General features: G+C 44.8%; 1 protein-coding gene across 1 annotated transcript in view; it reads left to right on the plus strand.

Moving 5' to 3' along the window:
• The window catches only part of GPSM1 (G protein signaling modulator 1), a 308,945-nt gene that overhangs the window by 116,144 nt on the left and 173,443 nt on the right, over positions 1–19,358 (plus strand). Inside the window, exon 6 of the mRNA XM_030207619.1 lies at positions 18,662–18,777. Within this exon, the coding sequence (XP_030063479.1) occupies positions 18,662–18,777 (116 nt within the window). The remainder of the gene's footprint in view (positions 1–18,661; positions 18,778–19,358) is intronic.

Here is a 19,358-nt window from a genome sequence, read left to right on the forward strand (position 1 = left end):
ACCATCCAGAACTCCCCCTTCTGATCCTCCCTCTCCCCCCCCCCCCCCCCCCCATAAATGCAATGTCCTCCCCCATTGGTAGTGGGCTTACCTGCCCATTTGCCTGGTGTTCCAGTGGGGAAATGGCAGGAGCAATGTCTACTTGTTCCTGCCCATGCAGCAGACTCTGCAAAATGGCTGCTGTGACCTTTAGTGGCAGCCTCGCAGTACTGGGCATCATCCTGCTCATTTCCCCACTGGCCCACCAGGCAAACCAACAGGTAAGCCCACTATCATTGGGCGGGCAGCTGCATTCCCAAGGGGGGGGGGGGGTGTAGGCCAGGGAATTCAGCAGGGGGTCTTCCGTTGATTCATGGCCTGCATAAGCTCCGGTTGCTAGCACCTGAGGAATTAGCCCCGGATATTCAGCCACAGACTGACTATTGCCTGGAATTAATATGCATATGATTTCATGTTTTGGGGACCCTCATGTTAAATTTGAGAAGTTTAACTTAGAGCCTGCATCTGTTGTTGCTTACTCTACTTTCATTCTTCATCAGCTGTAGTAGACTTCCTTTAATTTGACCCCTGCAAAAACATTCTCTTAACTTCTACAGTGAAGCGTTCTAATAACCTTTCTAATTCTGGAGAAAACTGGTTTCTTTGTGGTCTGATACCTTTTCACTTTGTTTTTCTCTTGAAATGTTTTCCCTAAGGGCTTTTCCCCATTTTATAATTAATAGTGTTGTCTATTGCTTTGGCTTGAGAGCACCAAAGCTTGAAAGAGTAGGCAAGGAGTCAAATGGGATTTTAATTTTTGGATGCCACAAAATTCCAGGTATCCAATCTGCAGTGCCCTCACATACTTTAACAAAACTCCCTCCCCCCGACCACCACCACCACACACATGCGCGTTGAAGATATATATATATATATATATTTTTTTTTTTAATAAAATTGAGTTTCCCTGAAATCTTGGACAGATCTCTCATTCCCACTGACACAGTGCATGATGGCATCTATAGGGCCTGATTTACAAAGGTGCTTCTCCCATTCTGTGTCTATGGGCGAGTGGGAATGGGGGGGAGGCAGGGAGTTAGTAAATTGAGCCCTTGAACAGCTCATTATAGGGTTCTTCAACAATTTAAGAAGAAATTACTCACTTTACCTGCACCAGGAGGTTATATATTATATTAAGCATCAAACACTTCCTGCTGTCTTTTCTTAAATCCCTACTCAATTAAGAAACAATTATTTGCCAAACAGTCTAACAATATGGTTGTATTTACTGATCGTAACAAGGTATTGGCAGACTGCAGCTCTGTCGGACCCAGAACCTCAGACCATCACTAAGCATAATGAGTAAAATCTTAATGAAACAGGAAGTGTGGGCGAGAATCCCATGGCAATGGCTGCTCACTTATTCATATCTCCAACACAGATGGCACCCTATGCTGAGCAATCACCAGCATTTTATGAACTCGACTGGTGGTAATTAGGAAGGAGTTAGCGTATATTGAAAAACAGGTTTTTCCTTTATCATGCAGCAAGATCCAAGCAGGAAATCGCTGTGCTACATTTTGGATACACAGCCTCTGCATGTGCTATGCAGTGGCTAATTAACACCACTCTGCCTTGCACCTCATGCTGAATTAATGCCAGAGACCCTAGCTATCCAGGTTCAATTACATGAAAGTCTATGTAAGTGAAGTTATGCCTTTGTAATAAGTGTAGCTCAACAGAGAGCAGGTTCACTGAGGAGGGCAGTGGAGCTGTAAATCTATGTCAGTTCAGGATTCCATTGTGCAGAAACAATATAATGGCAAATAAAGGTTCTTATTCTTTCTATGTTTTGGTGGGAGGAGGGGGCAGGAGGAAGGAAGGATCTGTACATACTCAGATTGTGACCCCTCTAGGGACAGAATAATAACTACCGTACCTGAATGTACACTACTGTAATAGCTTTAAGGCTTGCAGGTGGAATATAAGAAATTAAATAAAATAAATAACAAATAGTCGAAACACAGCACAGTCCATCCATCCTACCCATTTTTCTTTCCTACTGCAGCCTCTGCCTTATACCACTTCCCCTGCTTGTCCCAGGCTTTCTTGAATTACAATATCATATTCCATATATATTTAATTTACAAAACACCTTTCTCTAAGCCTTTTAGTGTAGCAGCTAAAAGATGTGTCTAGCCCTCTGCTTGAAAGCGTCTTTGGAAAATCTTCACTGTAGACAGGGAAAGCAGAACAGCAAACTGTATTCTTGCTCTGGTAAAACTTCAGAACTGTGGTAACTTAAAATACAAAATGTGTGGGATTGATTTACTTCCTGCATTTGAATTTGTGATCTGTTTTATGATGATGATCCTCAGTCTAAACCTTCTTACTCTTAGATACATAGAACATGACAGCAGATCAGGGCCAAATGGCCCGTACAGTCTGTGCATCCTCAGTAACCACTAACTCTTCCTTTCCTAAAGGATCCCACATGCCTGTCCCACACTTTCTTAAATTCTTACAAAATCCTTGTCTCCACGACCCCCACCGGGAGGCCATTCCATGCATCCACCCAGCCCTTTTCCATGAAAGAATATTTTCTTAGATTCCTCCTAACTCTATTTCCTCTTAACTTAATCGTATGCCCCCTCATTCCAGAGTTTTCCTTCATTTGAAAAAGGCTTGCCTCCTGTATATTGATGCCACTGAGGTATTTAAACATCTCTATCATATCCCCTCTCTCTTGCCTCTCTTCCAGCATATACGTATTGAGGTTCCTATGCCTGTCCCTCTATGTTTTACTAGTAAAAAAAGGCCCGTTTCTGTTTGAAAGGAAACGGGCGCTAGCAATGGTTTATTTTTGTTTGTTTGTTTTTGGTAACTACAGAGTTGTTAGAAAAGTATTATAATGTCTCCATATTCTTCTCCTTCCAGCAAGCCCTTGCAGGAGTACGGGGGTGGGCAGTGAATCAAAGTGTATATGTGTGTGAGAGTGTGGGTGTGACAAAGAGACTAATTGTGTGTGTGTGTGTGTTTGAGTGTGTGTCACAGTGACACACAGAGAGTGGAAAAGTGTGAGTTTGTGTGTGAGAGAGAGTCTGTGTGTGACACTGAGGTACAGTGTGCCATAGTATGTGTGTATGTGTGTGCATGACCCCCTAATACTGTCAGAAGTGCAGGTACCCCCACCCTTTGTGTTTTAAGTTCTGGGACCATAGCAGCGAGCAGTGAGTCTGAGTGTATGTGTGAGTGTGTGTGAGAGAGTGTGTGTGACAGTGAGACACAGAGAGTGAAAGACTGGTTGCAAGTGAGAGAGAGCGGTTATGTGTGTGTGAGTGTGTGTGTGTGTGTGTGTGTGTGCGTGACCCCTTTCTTCTGTCCGAGGTGCAGGGTCGTTCCCCCCCCCCCCCCCCCCCGTGTTTGGTTTTTCAGTTCCTTTTCCTTTTTTTAATCCAGCAATTGTGTGTGTGTTTGAAAGAGTGTGTGTCACAGTCAGACACAGAGAGTGAAAGACTGTATGTGAGACAGAGATTGTGTCTGTGTATGACACTGTGCTAGAGTGTGCCAGAGTATGTGTCTGTGTGTGTTCATGACTCCCTCATTCCTTCGAAAGTGCAGGTACCCGCACCCTTTGTGTCTGAAGTTCTGTCACCAGAGGGGCGGGACTGAGACAGAGTGTATGTGTATGTGTGAGACATGGTGTGTGTGACAGTGAGAAACAGAGATTTGTAGAGTGGTTGTGTGTGAGAGAGAGCGTGAGTGTGTGTCTCCATATCCTTCCTTTAAGCTGTTGCAGGACCACAGGGGTGGGCATTGAAACAGTGTATGCCTGTGTGAGAATGTGGGTGTGACAGTGAGACTGTGTGTGTGTGTGTTCGAGAGAGTGTGTGTCACAGTGACACAGAGAGTGAAAGACTGTGTGTATGTGTGCATGGCCCCCTCCTTCTGTGTGAAGTGCAGTCCCCCCCCTTTCTGTTAGTTTTCCCCCCTTCCCTCCTGTGAGTGGCAATGTAAGGGTGCCCCCCCCCCCATGTTTCTGTTTTGAATTCTTTCTTTTATCCAGGGATTGTGCTCTCTTTACCATGCCCTCCATCTGCATAATTTTTCCTCTCCCCTTCCCTCCCATTCTGTTCTCTCACCCCCTCTCCATGTGTTTGTCTGTCTCCCCTTCAAACACAGGGGTGGGCATTGAAACAGTGTATGCCTGTGTGAGAATGTGGGTGTGACAGTGAGACAGAGTGTGTGTGTGTGTGTTCGAGAGAGTGTGTGTCACAGTGACACAGAGAGTGAAAGACTGTGTGTATGTGTGCATGGCCCCCTCCTTCTGTGTGAAGTGCAGTCCCCCCCCTTTCTGTTAGTTTTCCCCCCTTCCCTCCTGTGAGTGGCAATGTAAGGGTGCCCCCCCCCCCTCCGTGTTTCTGTTTTGAATTCTTTCTTTTATCCAGGGATTGTGCTCTCTTTACCATGCCCTCCATCTGCATAATTTTTCCTCTCCCCTTCCCTCCCATTCTGTTCTCTCACCCCCTCTCCATGTGTTTGTCTGTCTCCCCTTCAAGTTCCATGCCCCCTCCCTTAAAGTTTCTGCCCCCTTAATTGTACCTGTTCGTTTACACGTTGCACTGCTGTCTGCAGGATCGGTGTCTGTGAATCTCATCCAGCTTGCCCTGTTGTTAGTGCTGCAGCATCAGGGCGGTTCAGGGCGGCTGTGAACCTCGTCCAGAGAAGACTGCAGTTGGTTTTATCTTCTTGCTTTGCTTTTTGTGAAGTCCCCTGTTGAGGCGGCTGGAGGCTGTTTCTTCACCTTTTTTTTTTTTTGTTTTGTTAGTGTGGGTCCCGAAGGCTGCTGGAGGCTGTTTCTTCACGGGGTTTTTTTTTTTTTTGGGTTAGTGTGGGTCCCGAAGGCTGCTGGAGGCTGTTTCTTCACGGGGTTTTTTTTTTTTTGGGTTAGTGTGTGTCCCGAAGGCTGCTGGAGGCTGTTTCTTCACGGGGTTTTTTTTGTTTGGGTTAGTGTGTGTCCCAAGGCTGCTGGAGGCTGTTTCTTCACTTGTTTTTTTTTTTTTTTTTGTTAGTGTGTATCCCGAAGGCTGCTGGAGGCTGTCTGTTCACTTTTTTTGTTTGTTGGTGCGGGTTCGGATGGCAGTTCGGAGCGGCAGGTTCTGCAGGATAGCACTGTCAGGGCAGTGGTATTCTCCTCAGCTGGCCGGCAGTCTCGTGCTGTGCGAGCCGTAGGTCCGCCCCTTCTTTTCTTTGAGTTGTTTGATAGGTGCATGGCGCGTGATTGCATTCCGTTGCGTGGCAACGGCGACTGACGCCTTCGCCTCAGACGCTCCTCCCTTGTTGTATTCCTATTGGTGTGACGCTCATCCGTGTGTGTTAAAGCTGTGACGCTCGTTCAGATCATGGCGGCGCACAGATGTAGTGTGCTTAAAAGTGGTTACAGAGCTTCGAACATACGAACTTTTGAAGCCTCAGAGTGTGGTTCAGAACGTTCATGGTGCTTTTTATGTCCAGTTGGGGCGTGGCGTAGGTCGCAGATGGGGCGTGGCTGAGGGCGGTGGTGAGTAGTCCGAATAGCCAGGAGGACTACAGCAGTTCAGGACTTCACTGCCACAGTTGGAGGGAGTTTCAGAACGTTCAAGGTGGGATTTATTTATATAGATGACTGAGACTTTCTACCTGTTTGGCCACCTTAAGATGATCAGACACAATCACCCCCAAGTCCCGCTCTTCTTTCATACACAGAAGCACTTCAGTCCCTATACTGTACCGTTCCCTTGGATTCTTGTACCCCAAGTGCATGACCCTGCATTTCTTAGCATTAAATCTTAGTTGCCATTTATCGGACCATTCTTCAAACTTCGCTAGATCTTTCTTCATACCATCCACACCCTCCGGGATGTCCACCCTGTTACAGAGTTTGGTATCATCCACAAAGAGACAAATCTTACCAGACAGCCCTTCCAAAATATCACTCACGAAAATGTTAAGAGCCGGCCCAAGGACCAAACCTTGCGGTGCACCACTAATAACAGCTCTTTCCTCAGAGCAAGCTCCATTTACACACTACCCTTGTCTCCTTCAACTTAACCAGTTTTTAACCCAGTCACTTTAGGGCGCATACCGAGGGTACTCAGTTTGTTTATCAGTCGCCTGTTCGGGACTGTGTCAAAAGCTTTAATAAAATCCAAGTATACCACATCTAGCACCTGTCCAAATGTTTGGTCACCCAGTCAAATAAATAAATCAGATTTGTCTGATATGACCCGCCTCTAGTGAAGCCATGCTACCTTGGGTCCTGCAGGCCATTCAGTTCGAGAAACCTCACGATCCTCCGCTTTAGAAGCGTTTCCATTAGTTTACTCACTACCGAGGTCACACTGACAGGTCTGTACTTCCCAACCTCCTCCTTACTTTCACTCTTGTACAGAGGGAAAACTTTCGCCTTTTTCCAGTCTTCTGGGACCACTCCAGACTCTTAAGGAAGCACTGAAGAGGTCAGACAGCAGTGCCTCCAGATCATCTCCAAGTTCCTTGAGTACCCTCAGATGTATCCCATCAGACCCCATCGCTTTGTCTACTTTTAGTTTAGCCAGCTCCACCAGAACAGAGTCTGCTGAAAATCGGTCCTGGTCTACCATACGTCCATTCCTATTAGCATTTGTTTTCTGAGGTCCTACCCCTGGTCTTTCGTCTGTGAAAACAGAACAGAAATAATTGTTAAGCAGTTCAGCTTTATCTTTATCAGCTTCTACATAAGAACATCTCATAAGAACATAAGTATTGCCATACTGGGACAGACTGAAGGTCCATCAAGCCCAGCATCCTGTTTTCAGCAGTGGCCAATCCGGGTTACAAGTACCTGGCAAGATCCCAAAACAGTGCAATACATTTATGCTGCTGAACCTAGAAATACTGCCAAAACTCCTAGGCCAAACTCTGCTCTCTTCTCAAATAGTCAAAACAAATACAAAATAGCAGAGGGTATTAAACGGGATAGCTTAATCATAGTAACACAGTAACATAGTAAATGACGGCAGAAAAAGACCTGCATGGTTCATCCAGTCTGCCCAACAAGATAAACTCATATGTGCTACTTTTTGTGTATACCCTACTTTGATTTGTACCTGTCCTCTTCAGGGCACAGACCGTATAAGTCTGCCCAGCACTATCCCCGCCTTCCAACCACCAGCCCCGCCTCCCACCACCGGCTCTGGCACAGACCGTATAAGTCTTCCCAGCACTATCCCCGCCTCCCACCACCGGCTCTGCCACCCAATCTCGGCTAAGCTCCTTAGGATCCATTCCTTCTGAACAGGATTCCTTTATATTTATCCCACGCGTGTTTGAATTCTGTTACCGTTTTCATTTCCACCACCTCCCGCGGGAGGGCATTCCAAGCATCCACTACTCTCTCCGTGAAAAAATACTTCCTGACATTTTTCTTGAGTCTGCCCCCCTTCAATCTCATTTCATGTCCTCTCGTTCTACCGCCTTCGCACCTCCAGAAAAGGTTCGTTTGCGGATTAATACTTTTCAAATATTTGAACGTCTGTATCATATCACCCCTGTTTCTCCTTTCTTCCAGAGTATACATGTTCAGGTCATCAAGTCTCTCCTCATACGTCTTGTAACGCAAATCCCTTACCATTCTCGTAGCTCTTCTTTGCACCGCTTCAATTCTTTTTACATCCTTCGCAAGGTACGGCCTCCAAAACTGAACAGAATACTCTAGGTGGGGCCTCACCAACGACTTATACAGGGGCATCAACACCTCCTTTCTTCTGCTGGTCACACCTCTCTCTATACACTACTACTACTTCTTAACATTTCTAGAGCGCTACTAGGGTTACACAGCGCTGTACAATTTAACAAAGAGAGACAGTCCCTGCTCAAAGAGCTTACAATCTAATAGACAAGTGAACGGTCGGTCCGATAGAGCCTAACAACCTTCTAGCTACGGCCACCGCCTTGTCACACTGTTTCGTCACCTTCAGATCCTCAGATACTATCACCCCAAGATCCCTCTCCCCGTCCGTACCTATCAGATTCTCCCCGCCTAACACATACATCTCCCGAGGATTTCTATTCCCTAAGTGAATCACTTTGCATTTCTTCGCATTGAATTTTAATTGCCAAACCTTAGACCATTCTTCTAGCTTCCTCAGATCCTTTTTCATGTTTTCCACTCCCTCCCGGGTGTCCACTCTGTTACAGATCTTAGTATCATCCGCAAATGGGCAAACTTTACCTTCTAACCCTTCGGCAATGTCACTCACAAATATATTGAACAGAATCGGTCCCAGCACCGATCCCTGAGGCACACCACTACTCACCTTTTCCTCCTCCGAGCAAATTCCATTCACCACCACCCTCTGGCTTCTGTCCGTCAACCAGTTCCTAATCCAGTTCACCACTTCGGGTCCTATCTTCAGCCCATCCAGTTTATTTAAGAGCCTCCTGTGGGGAACCGTGTCAAAAGCTTTGCTGAAATCTAAGTAGATTACGCCCATAGCTCGTCCCTGATTCAATTCTCCTGTCACCCAATCAAAGAACTCAATGAGATTTGTTTGGCATGATTTCCCTTTGGTAAAACCATGTTGTCTCGGATCTTGCAACTTATTGGCTTCCAGGAAATTCAGTATCCTTTCCTTCAGCATCGCTTCCATTAGCATCGCCAAACTCTGCTCTCTTCTCACTCAAAACAAATACAAAATAGCAGAGAGTATTAAACGGGATAGCTTAATCAATTAACTACGTGAGGGTAGAGTCTCATATGGCTGACACGGCTATTTTCATTTCACTCCATGGTGAATCTCTGCTCGTGTATATGTTTCAATCATTGACTCTTCCCCCATCTACCTATATCTTTTTCAAGTTTCTCATGGACATGCATATAATTATAGCTTCATAAATACTTTCTACTAACACAACACAACACTTATCTGTTCATATTGGTGTGCTCTTAAACCCCGACAGGTGCCTGTTTCGCTACGCTTTGTCAAGGGGGAGTATCACCAAATTGACTACAGTGTCTGTGAGAAGGAATACACAGACACTTGTCCCCCAGTTTTACCATATCGGCTAGCCTTTCTTCCATTTGCCTGTTCGCATTCCAGACAGCTTTTCCAACTTCCCTTAGCTTTTCAAGGTATTTTTGCCTGTCCTTCTCTTTCTGAGTCTTCTTGTAATGTGTGAAGGCTAACCTTCTTTCCCTCACCTTTTCAGCTACTATGTTCAACAACCAGAGCAGTCATCTTTTCCTCTTACCTTTATGCAGTTTTCTAACATAAAGGTTTGTCGCCTTTAAAATAGCTCTTTTCAGTTTTGCCCACTACTATTCTATTTCCTTCAGCTGTTCCCATCCAGCTAACTCTTTCCTGAGAAATTCCCCCATCACAGCCTTGTTGTCTTCAGCTCAAATCCTCTTGAGGTCAGTATTCAGCAACATGGCCACCACTTAAACATAGACCTGTCAATAATCAGCCCATAGCAGTCACTGACCACTGCAGGCAGAATTAGCCTCAGATATTCAATGCCAGACCATGTCCAGACCCCAGCATTGAATATCTGAGGCTAATTTGGCATGTTCTAGCCACTAGGTCTTATACGGGTACTCACATAAGGGTATCTGGCCAAGTTCCCCCTCCCCCATGATTCTTGTCTCCCTGTCCAAATATCCCCCCTAAGCCTACCTGTACGAACCCCTGGTGTTCTAGTGGGGAACAGGCAGGAGCAATGCCCATTCATTCCAGCCCATCATGGCAGTCATGACCTCTACCTGCTGCCATTTTGAAAGGGCAGCTATGAGGGACAGGAGCAAGTGGGCATTGCTATTGCCTATCCCCGCAAGACCACCAGAGATCAGGCAGGTAGGCCTGGGGAACCTGGGGAGGTTTTCTTGATGTTCTGGTTGGGGTGGGTGGGAGGGAGGAAGGGGAGTTTCTTGATGATCCAGGGGGCGGAGGGGAGATTAAAAGGTATGTTGATGTTCTGGGAGAATTGGCACATTTCAGGCCAGTACCCGGAAGTTGTGTAAGTGCTGGTTGATATTCAGTGCTGGCACCTGCATAGCTAAGTTGGTATAGTTAGGACTGCTTTTTGTGCAGTTCTGTATGCCCGCTTAGCTGTGTGGGCACTGGAATTGAATATTACTGCCACTCGCATAACTTCTGGCTCCTCCGTGACTCCGCCCCAACTCTGTCCTTTTAATGCCCCTGTGCTGCCTTTCCTGCCCGCTTAAATTGTTTTGAATATTGACCTCATAATTTATACTTTTAGGGGATAATTCTCTAAGTGAACACCTCCTTTCATGCACCCCAGTGCCACACAGTGGGCCTATTCTATAACTGCTTTTGGACCCCCAGATTCCATTACTGTAACTCGGCATCAGTATTTCATAGATCTAGCAAAACTGCAGGCACCTAAATGTGGCAAAATCACATGTAATTTACAGTATTCTGTAAATCACACATTTACACTTACCCATGAAAATGGTGGTATTCTGTTCGGTTATACAAACAAATGGCATGTAAATGTGGGCACCCAGTTAATTTTTTTTTGTTACATTAATGAATTGTCCTTTTAAAGTTGTACATATATTTTCAGTTGCACCCATGAATTGTAAGTGGCAGCTTTAAAAATGCTATATAACTGGAGGTCACGTGACGCAGTGAGCGACGGTGGACGCGTGATACATCGTCTGCTCCAGAGCCCGCTTTAAAACCCGAGTTTTACATAGCCCAGACGGCGAAACACACCGGGAGACGTTGCACTCACCTGATAGGCATGTATGGACAAATTTGTAATCCAACACGCCATGGCAGCAGCAGTAAAACCAGCAAAAAGGAAGGACGAAAGGCTCCGCGGAGCCGAAAACAAAATGGCGCCCGCCACACCGCCGGCTCCCCGAGCACAAGAGCCAAGTGAATCGTTGGTATCGGAAATCACTGACGCGGTGGTGCGGGCGCTTGACTCGCGCTTTACACAACTATCAGAGCAAATCATCGGGATCACAGCGGTCACAACGGAGTTGGGCCGAAGAACCGGGGAATTGGAAGCAAGAGTCTCTGAAGTAGAAGATATCCAGGCAGAGCAGGGAACAAGTAGGAACGGCTGGAACAGCTGACAAAAGAATACCAAGAAAAGCTGGATGACCTTGAGAACCGTGCACGGAGGGAAAACCTAAGGTTTGTGGGATTCCCAGAAACGCTGGCAGAGAACAACATCAAGGCAACCCTCGAAACATGGCTGGTAGCGCGATTCCCCGAAGTCTGTGAGGGGGGTGAAATACACTTGGACAGGGCACATAGAATAGGCCAAAAAGCGCCTCGAGAAAATCGGCCCAGAGTGATCATAGCAAAGTTTCACCGATATACCCAAGTAGAGGAGTGTGGTAGCCGTGTTAGTCCACTCTTAAGGTTATCAATAGAAATCAAACAAAATAAAACATGGAAAAGAAAATAAGATGATACCTTTTTTATTGGACATAACTTAATACATTTCTTGATTAGCTTTCGAAGGTTGCCCTTCTTCGTCAGATCGGAAATAAGCAAATGTGCTAGCTGACAGTGTATATAAGTGAAAAACATTCAAGCATTGCTATGACAGTCTGACAGGGTGGGAGGATGGGGGTGGGTAGGAAGTATGCATGGGGACATCAAAGTATATCTTTGGTATTCTAACAGGGTGGGTGTGGACAGGTGAGGGGAGGGTGATCAACAGAGACATACAGCTTTATGGTTTATAATGGGCTAGGAACCCCAGGTCCTTGTTAAGTCCTTTCTGTTGGGTGTTAAAATATTCAATCATTCTGACTTCAAAGGTCTTACGTTCTTGTATGGTTTTAAAGTTACCTTTGAGGATTCTCACTGTGAAGTCACTGGTGCAGTGTCCTGGTCTTGTAAAATGTTGCCCAACAGGCGTGGGAACCCTGCTGGCACCAGCATTGTTTATATGATGTCTATGTAAATTGAATCTTGTCTTAAGCATCTGGCCTGTTTCTCCAATATAGCATCCTTCATTACATTTTTTACACTGAATGATATATACCACATTGGAAGATGAGCAAGTGAAAGATCCCTTTATGTTGAATGTCTTTCCTTTGTGGATGACTTTGGGGTCCTGTGAAATATTTTGGCATAGTTTGCAACTGGATAAATTACAGGGAAGTGTGCCCTTCTGTTCCTTTTCAGTCTGTGAAGGAAGTTTACTTCTGATTAGCTTGTGTTTTAAATTGGGTGGCTGTCGGAAGGCCAGTACTGGTGGGGATGGGAATATCTCTTTCAGTAATTCATCCTCCTGGAGTATAGGTTGTAGATCTCTTATGATTTTCCTCAGTTTTTCCAGCTCTGGATTGTATGTCACTACAAGCGGGATTCTGTCTGTGGATTTTTTCTTTTTGTACTGTAGCAGATTCTCCCTGGGTGTTTTGAGGGAGGAGGCAATATTCTTGGAGATTATTTTGGGGTTGTAGCCCTTCTGTTTGAAGGATTCAGTCAGGGTTTTAAGGTGTCTGTCTCTGTCCCCTGGGTCAGAGCAGATACGGTGGTATCTTGTGGCTTGGCTGTAAATGATGGATCTTTTTGTATGTGAAGGATGGAAGCTGGAGTTGTGGAGATAGCTACATCTGTCTGTGGGTTTCTTGTATACAGATGTTTGTATACAGCCATCACTGATTGAGACTGTGGTGTCCAAAAAATTGACTTTTTCTGGAGAGTAGTCAATTTTGAATCTGATTGTAGGATGGTATGTATTGAATGCAGAATAAAATTGTTTCAGAGTTTCTTCACCCTCCGTCCAAATCATAAAAATGTCATCGATGTACCGGTAGTATTTTAGAGGTTGGGACCGATATACCCAGAAAGCAGCAGTCCTCAGACTCTATAAAGCTAATAAAGAAGAGGCCAAGTTTGAGGGAGGGCCCATAAGAATATTCCAAGATTATTCAGCATCATTGACAGTAAGGAGAAGGGCCTTTACACCAATCTGCACCCGGCTGGTAGAAAAGAAACAAAGATTTGTCTTGCAGTACCCGGCCACTCTAAGGATACAAACAAGTAATGGATGGAAGAACTTTTCAACTCCAGACTTAGCTCAAGAATGGATAACCTCCTCACTGGGGTGAAAGTATGCGCGGAGGACAATGGCTTTTTGCAACAGGAATAAGGAGGAGACAAGCAATATTGCCTAGACCACACGATGAAGGACAAATTTCTATAAGTTAATGGCTGTAAGTTTTGCAGTGTTAAAATGTTATATGGTGTGATGTGTTGAAGGGAGAAAGAAACTATTCAAACAATGTTTAAGGGGGTTGGAGGCGGGCTCTGGATGTGTTTAACGGACCCGCTTGCCGCAATGAGCGAGCTGGAAGGGGAAAGAGGGAGCAGAGGGAATAGAGGGGGGGAGGGGGGAGGGAGAGTGGGAGGGGGGTTAACCCTATGCCAGGTTTTCAAGTTATTTATACAATGAACAAGATAGATGACACCATGTACATATTTATAGCACTCTTGGGGGAGACGGGTCGAGGCTGGGAGACCCAGAACCCTAAACTATATCAGAATTTTGAATTCAGCTATCATATGAGAAGCAATGGCTAAACCAACACCATTGCGCTTGGCATCTTGGAATGTATCCGGGATAACCTCCCCAATTAAACGGACCAAGATACTAGCCCATCTGAAACGGAATTCAGTATCTATAGCATGTTTGCAAGAAACAAAACTTACTGAGGAGGAGCACCAGAAACTAAAACAGCAATGGGTGGGAGAGTGCTACTCCTCTTCCTCGGCGGAGGGCCGCCGGGGAGGGGTAGCCATTCTTATAAAAAAGGGCCTGGCGGGCCGAACGCGCATGGTAGAAATAGATACAGCTGGACGATTTGTGCTGGTACATTTAAGTTACCAAGGGAAGGAATACTATATTTGTGGGATATATGGGCCCAATACGCGAGACCCACAATTCTTACAATCATTAGTACAACTAGGGACAAAATATGACTCAGCCCCTTGGATATTGTTGGGAGACTTTAACCAGGTGCTGGACCCGGATCTTGATAGGTCATCCAGTACAGCCTGGGGAGCACTCAGGAGAGGTACAGGGCTAGACTATCTCTGTAAAATGTTGGAATTGGTAGACCCCTGGCGCCTCCTGCACCCAACGCACCGGGAATACACACATTTATCTAAAGCACATCATACGTGGTCCCGCATAGACTATATATTAGTGACAAAAACTTTGTTTGAAGTTGTACACACAGCAGAGGTAGGATCGATGGCAATATCCGATCACACCCTAATCTGGGTGGATATGGAATTGGGACTAGCAGAGGAATACCATGCGCGCTGGAGATTCCCTACATATCTAGCAGGAGACCCAGATTTTCGTGCCTACTTAGAACAGAAATGGGAATACTATGCAGAGATGAATGGTCAACATCAAGAAACACCTGGGTTATTCTGGGAAACATCAAAGGCAGTATTGCGAGGAGAAATCATTAGCTATGTAGCGGCGAGAAATAAAAGGTTAACACAGGGTATAGTGCAACTAGAGCGCCAGTACAGGATTTCAAAACAGAAACATCAGCACCGGCCATCCCAAGCTCACTATGACCAAATGATGGCAAATCTAGCAGGACTCAACACATTAATCCATGAAAAAACACGAAAATACTTATTTAATAGACGGTTTCAATATTTTAAATTTGGAAACCGTACGGGGAAATTGCTGGCGCGGATAGTCAGAGTGTGGACAGGGAATTCTCACATCTCTGTGCTGAGGACTCCAGAGGGAACTAGAAAGCATAGACCCTTAGACTTACTGAACCTATTCAGAGATTATTTCTCTGGGGTGTTTAGGGCAGAGCAAGAGTCTGAGAGTACAGCAATACGGGATTACTTGGAGGACTCAGGAATCCCAAGTTTAACACCAGAAATGAGAGAACAACTTAACGCCCCACTAGATGCACAGGAAATACAAAAAGTGATAGGGTCGCTCTCGGGAGGCACAAGCCCTGGAACTGATGGATTCTCCACAGAATATTATAAGCTGTTATCTCATAGAGTGAGTGTGCCTCTGGCTAAATACTTTGATGAAGTGGTAGAGCAGGAACGATTTCCCCTAGGAGTAAACGAGGCACTCATAACATTGATACCAAAGCCCGGAAAAGACCCAGAAAGCCTAGAAGCGTACAGACCAATTTCCCTCCTCAATGTTGACCTTAAAATATTAGCAAGAATACTAGCAGACCGATTGGCGAAGCATCTCCACCATGTGGTTGGGGCACATCAAGTGGGGTTTGTACGAGGCCGGCATCCAGGTCTTTTTTTTTTTTTTTTTTTTTTTTATTATTTATTCATTTATTCAAAAAAGAATTTACAAGAAACCTCTTGATTGGAAAGTCTCTACAATCATAATAAAATTTAAAGGAAAAAATTAATACAATGAAATTAAAACAATTCACTTTTAAAGAATAGAGACTCAAGTCCATAATGTGGCATCCAGGTCTTAATATCAGGCGAGCTTTGCTAGCCTTAGCGCATAGCCGAGAGACAGGAGACCCTCTTCTACTGGTAAGCCTGGATGCCGAAAAAGCCTTTGACAAAGTGAGATGGGGGTATCTTTTTGAAGTACTCAAATATGTGGGTCTGGGGGGCTGGTACTTGCGTGCTGTCACAGCTCTATATACGGAACCACAAGCTCGTATATTAGTAAACAAAATGGCATCCCGGGCGTTCCAGGTGCAGAGGGGTACGAGACAGGGGTGCCCATTGTCACCACTCTTATTCTTACTATACATAGAACCGTTCCTACGAACGGTAGAGAACAACGCGGAAATAGCAGGAGTTGCAATCCCCAGCCTTCCCACGAAAGTGCTGGCCTTCGCAGATGATATCCTACTCACACTAACACAACCACAACACTCACTGCAAAGTCTATTAGAGTTGATAGATGAATTCGGCTATCATTCAGGGTTCACTTTAAACAGACATAAATCAGTGGCCCTGCCAACCACACCAAGGATAAAGTCACAGTGGCAGGGACCATTCCCTCTGCAGTGGAAAGAAGGAAAAATAAAATACCTAGGAATATATCTCCCTACCAATTTGGACCAATTACACCAAACCAATTTGGCACCACTCTGGGAATCCACAAAAGAAACACTACAAATGTGGCGGAAGCTGACCTTATCACTGTGGGGCAGAATAGCAGTGTATAATATGATAATAGTTCCTAAGTGGACATATATAACTCAGGTACTGTCACTTCTCTTGACCCGCAGGGATGAATTAGCATTACATAGGATAGTAAAACAATTTCTATGGAATGGGAAAAGGGCCCGGGTATCTTTAAAACAAACATATCTACCTAAAGATAAGGGAGGGCTGGGGGTGCTAAGTGTCAAATGGCTATCCATTGCAGGCTGCATGCGACACATAGGAGACTGGTTTCGAGGAACAGGACATTTCACATATCCAGAGGCAGAATGTAGGATGCTTGGGAATGTACATTTCAGCTATTGGCTACATGCGGGACCAGGTAAAGTAAGAACGCCAAAACATATCAAATTCTTGTTTATACCATTAAAGAGAGCATGGCAGTGGATCTGCAGACTGTGTGGTCTAGATGCAGAGGTCTCCCCATTTCTGCCAATCAGGGGAAATGCAGACTTCCCGGTGGGTAGGTCATCGCGTACCTTTACACAATGGGGAGAGGTGGGGATTTTCTTCTTATTCCAGATTATTAAGAGAGATGGAACATTACAACCAAGAGAGGTCTTGCAGAGATGCCAGGGGTTAGAGATCAAAGATTTCCTAGCCTATGCACAAATACAGCACTATATACAATCTCTTCCCAGGGCAGCGCTTAACTATGAAGCGCGGGTAAAGTTGGTAGAAATTCTAGATCTGGAAGCAAAACGGGCGGTGCCCTTAAAATACTACCATGCGCAGATTCGAGCCGCTATGCCTTTAGCACCATACCGGGAACTGGCACAGGCGTGGTCAAGGGAATTGGGGTTGACAATTGGTGCAGATGTAATACAGACATGCCTGCACACATGTTATAGAGAGTGTGGGAGTGCAGAATTACGAGAAACCCAGTATAAATTTGTGATGAGACTATTTATCTCCCCCCACAGAGCATTCAGGGCCACTTTAAGACCAGCAGATTATTGTCCGAAATGCACAGGGGGAGGGGCACACCTGGGCCATATGTTCTGGCACTGTCCCCCAATATTAGGATTTTGGGCCATGGTCTGTAGACAGGTCTCTATGATGTGGAAGGTTCAATGGGTCAGGCATCCGGGACTTTTGTTTAACATCTTCACGATTCATGGATCATCCAAAGCAGGACTCCGCTACTTTCAACGCCGAGCTGTGCTGATGGGGAAAAAAACGATTCTCAAACTCTGGCTCCAGGAGGAAAAACCCACTACTCAAGTATGGAGGGCATACATGATATCGTTGAGTGCCCTAGAACGCAGGGCAGTACAGGATTTAGCCACTCCAAAGGGCGAGAAGTACCTCCAATGTTGGTTACCATTCCTGGACACTTTAACACCTCAAGCGCGAAGCAGAGTACTTAATGGATAAATATAGTAATAACATATAGCAACCTGGTGAGGGGGAGAATGGGGGGGGGGGGGAAAGGGGAGGTATGGGGGGGGGGGAAAAGAAAATGTAACGATGATATATAGAATCTGTTAAGACTATAGTACCAAGACGCATGGTCGGCTACTGTTGTAACTTATTTTGAATGCAAGATTTATTGTAAAGTTTATATCATCAATAAAACATACATTAAAAAAAAAAAATGCTATATAACTTTCAACAACCAGTTTATTCATATAAAGTTATATGAGCTGTTTACCCATTGGCACATAGACGTAGAATTTGTATAAGTTCAAAGGCTAAATGTTGCCACTATGGGGGGGAAGGACTTACTGTGGGTTACTGTTAAGATGTGTTATTTTACTGTTAACCCATTATTAGTAACTAGGTCTTGTTATTGCTGAAATAACACATCTCAATGATAGCCCACGTTGAGTTTGTCTCTGATAACCAGAGCTGATATTGTGATGTCATAATGCCTCATTCCACCAATGCTTAAGAGCCAACCTCATCAGTGATGCCGCAATGGCTCGATCGCCCTATACTTGGCTTACTTTTATTACATATAGCAGTGGTTTTGATTTCTACAGACATTTCTTTTTTGTATAATTAAGGAGGGAAGTTTTCAATGTAGGCTACCATTAAGATGTTGTTTTACTGTTTACCCCAGATAGTAACTAGGTCTTTTTGCATAAAATGGAACCTATGCTAAAATAGCACAAGTTAGTGATTAAATAACACATCCTAACAGTAGCCCACGATATAGCTGCACCCTTAAATGTATGCCCTTGCCCTGCCCCAGAATACTCCACTTTTTCAGACACATAACTTGGCTGTTTTATAATAAGTGACCAAAGTTATACCTAGAATCCCTGGAGCTTTAAAAACCAAAATAGTTATCCCCATCAGCCTTGTAAGTGCTTTTCAATATTTTCTTTTCTTGTGTGTCTTGACTAAACTTTAAGCTTCAAGGAGCAGGTTTTGTCTCTTCTGCTTCTCCCTACAGTACTGCATATACCTGATATTCACAATTCAAAAGATGATGAGAATAATTTTTCCCCATTTCCTTCTAGCGTCTTGCAATTGCTAAAGAATTTGGTGATAAAGCTGCCGAGAGGAGAGCCTATAGTAACCTGGGCAATGCACACATCTTCCAGGCAAAGTTTGATATGTCTGCAGAATATTACAAGTAAGTCCTTTCACATGTCACAAGCAGTAGAGCTACCCAGAGCCCTTAGACAGCAACATGTTTTGAGATTTTGTGATATAACTGTATATAGGATGCATAAATTAAAAAAAAAAATCTGTTCCACTTTGAATGTAAGCCTATGAATGATTATTAAAAAGTCCCGACAGGGCTGTGTTTTGGTGAACATCTGCATCAGAGGTCCTTAAGTGTTGTGGAAACAAAATGAATATAGCTAGGTGCATTCCTCATAAAACCCAGGTGTCTGAATGCTTTTGGATCTCATAAAACACTGCAACAGCACGGAGCTCACCTCCTCCCTTGTTCCCAGCACTTCCAGTTCAGAGGCAGACCAAGTTGCAGTGGTCAGAGACTCCACAGTCTCAGAGCTGCCAAGCTCATGACTCTGGGTAGCCTGGCAGCTCTCTTACCACTGCAGCGTGGCCTGCCTCTGAACTGAAAGTGCTGGGAACAAGGGAGGAGGTGAACCCTGGGGACAGTGCCATTCTGCTGCTGTGTTTTATGAGTGAATGTCCCAGCTGCATATCTGTTTATATTGATTTTGTTTCTACAATACATAAAGA

Source organism: Microcaecilia unicolor, chromosome 6, assembly GCF_901765095.1.
Source record: "Microcaecilia unicolor chromosome 6, aMicUni1.1, whole genome shotgun sequence".
In the NCBI taxonomy this organism is placed as follows: Eukaryota; Metazoa; Chordata; class Amphibia; order Gymnophiona; family Siphonopidae; genus Microcaecilia; species Microcaecilia unicolor.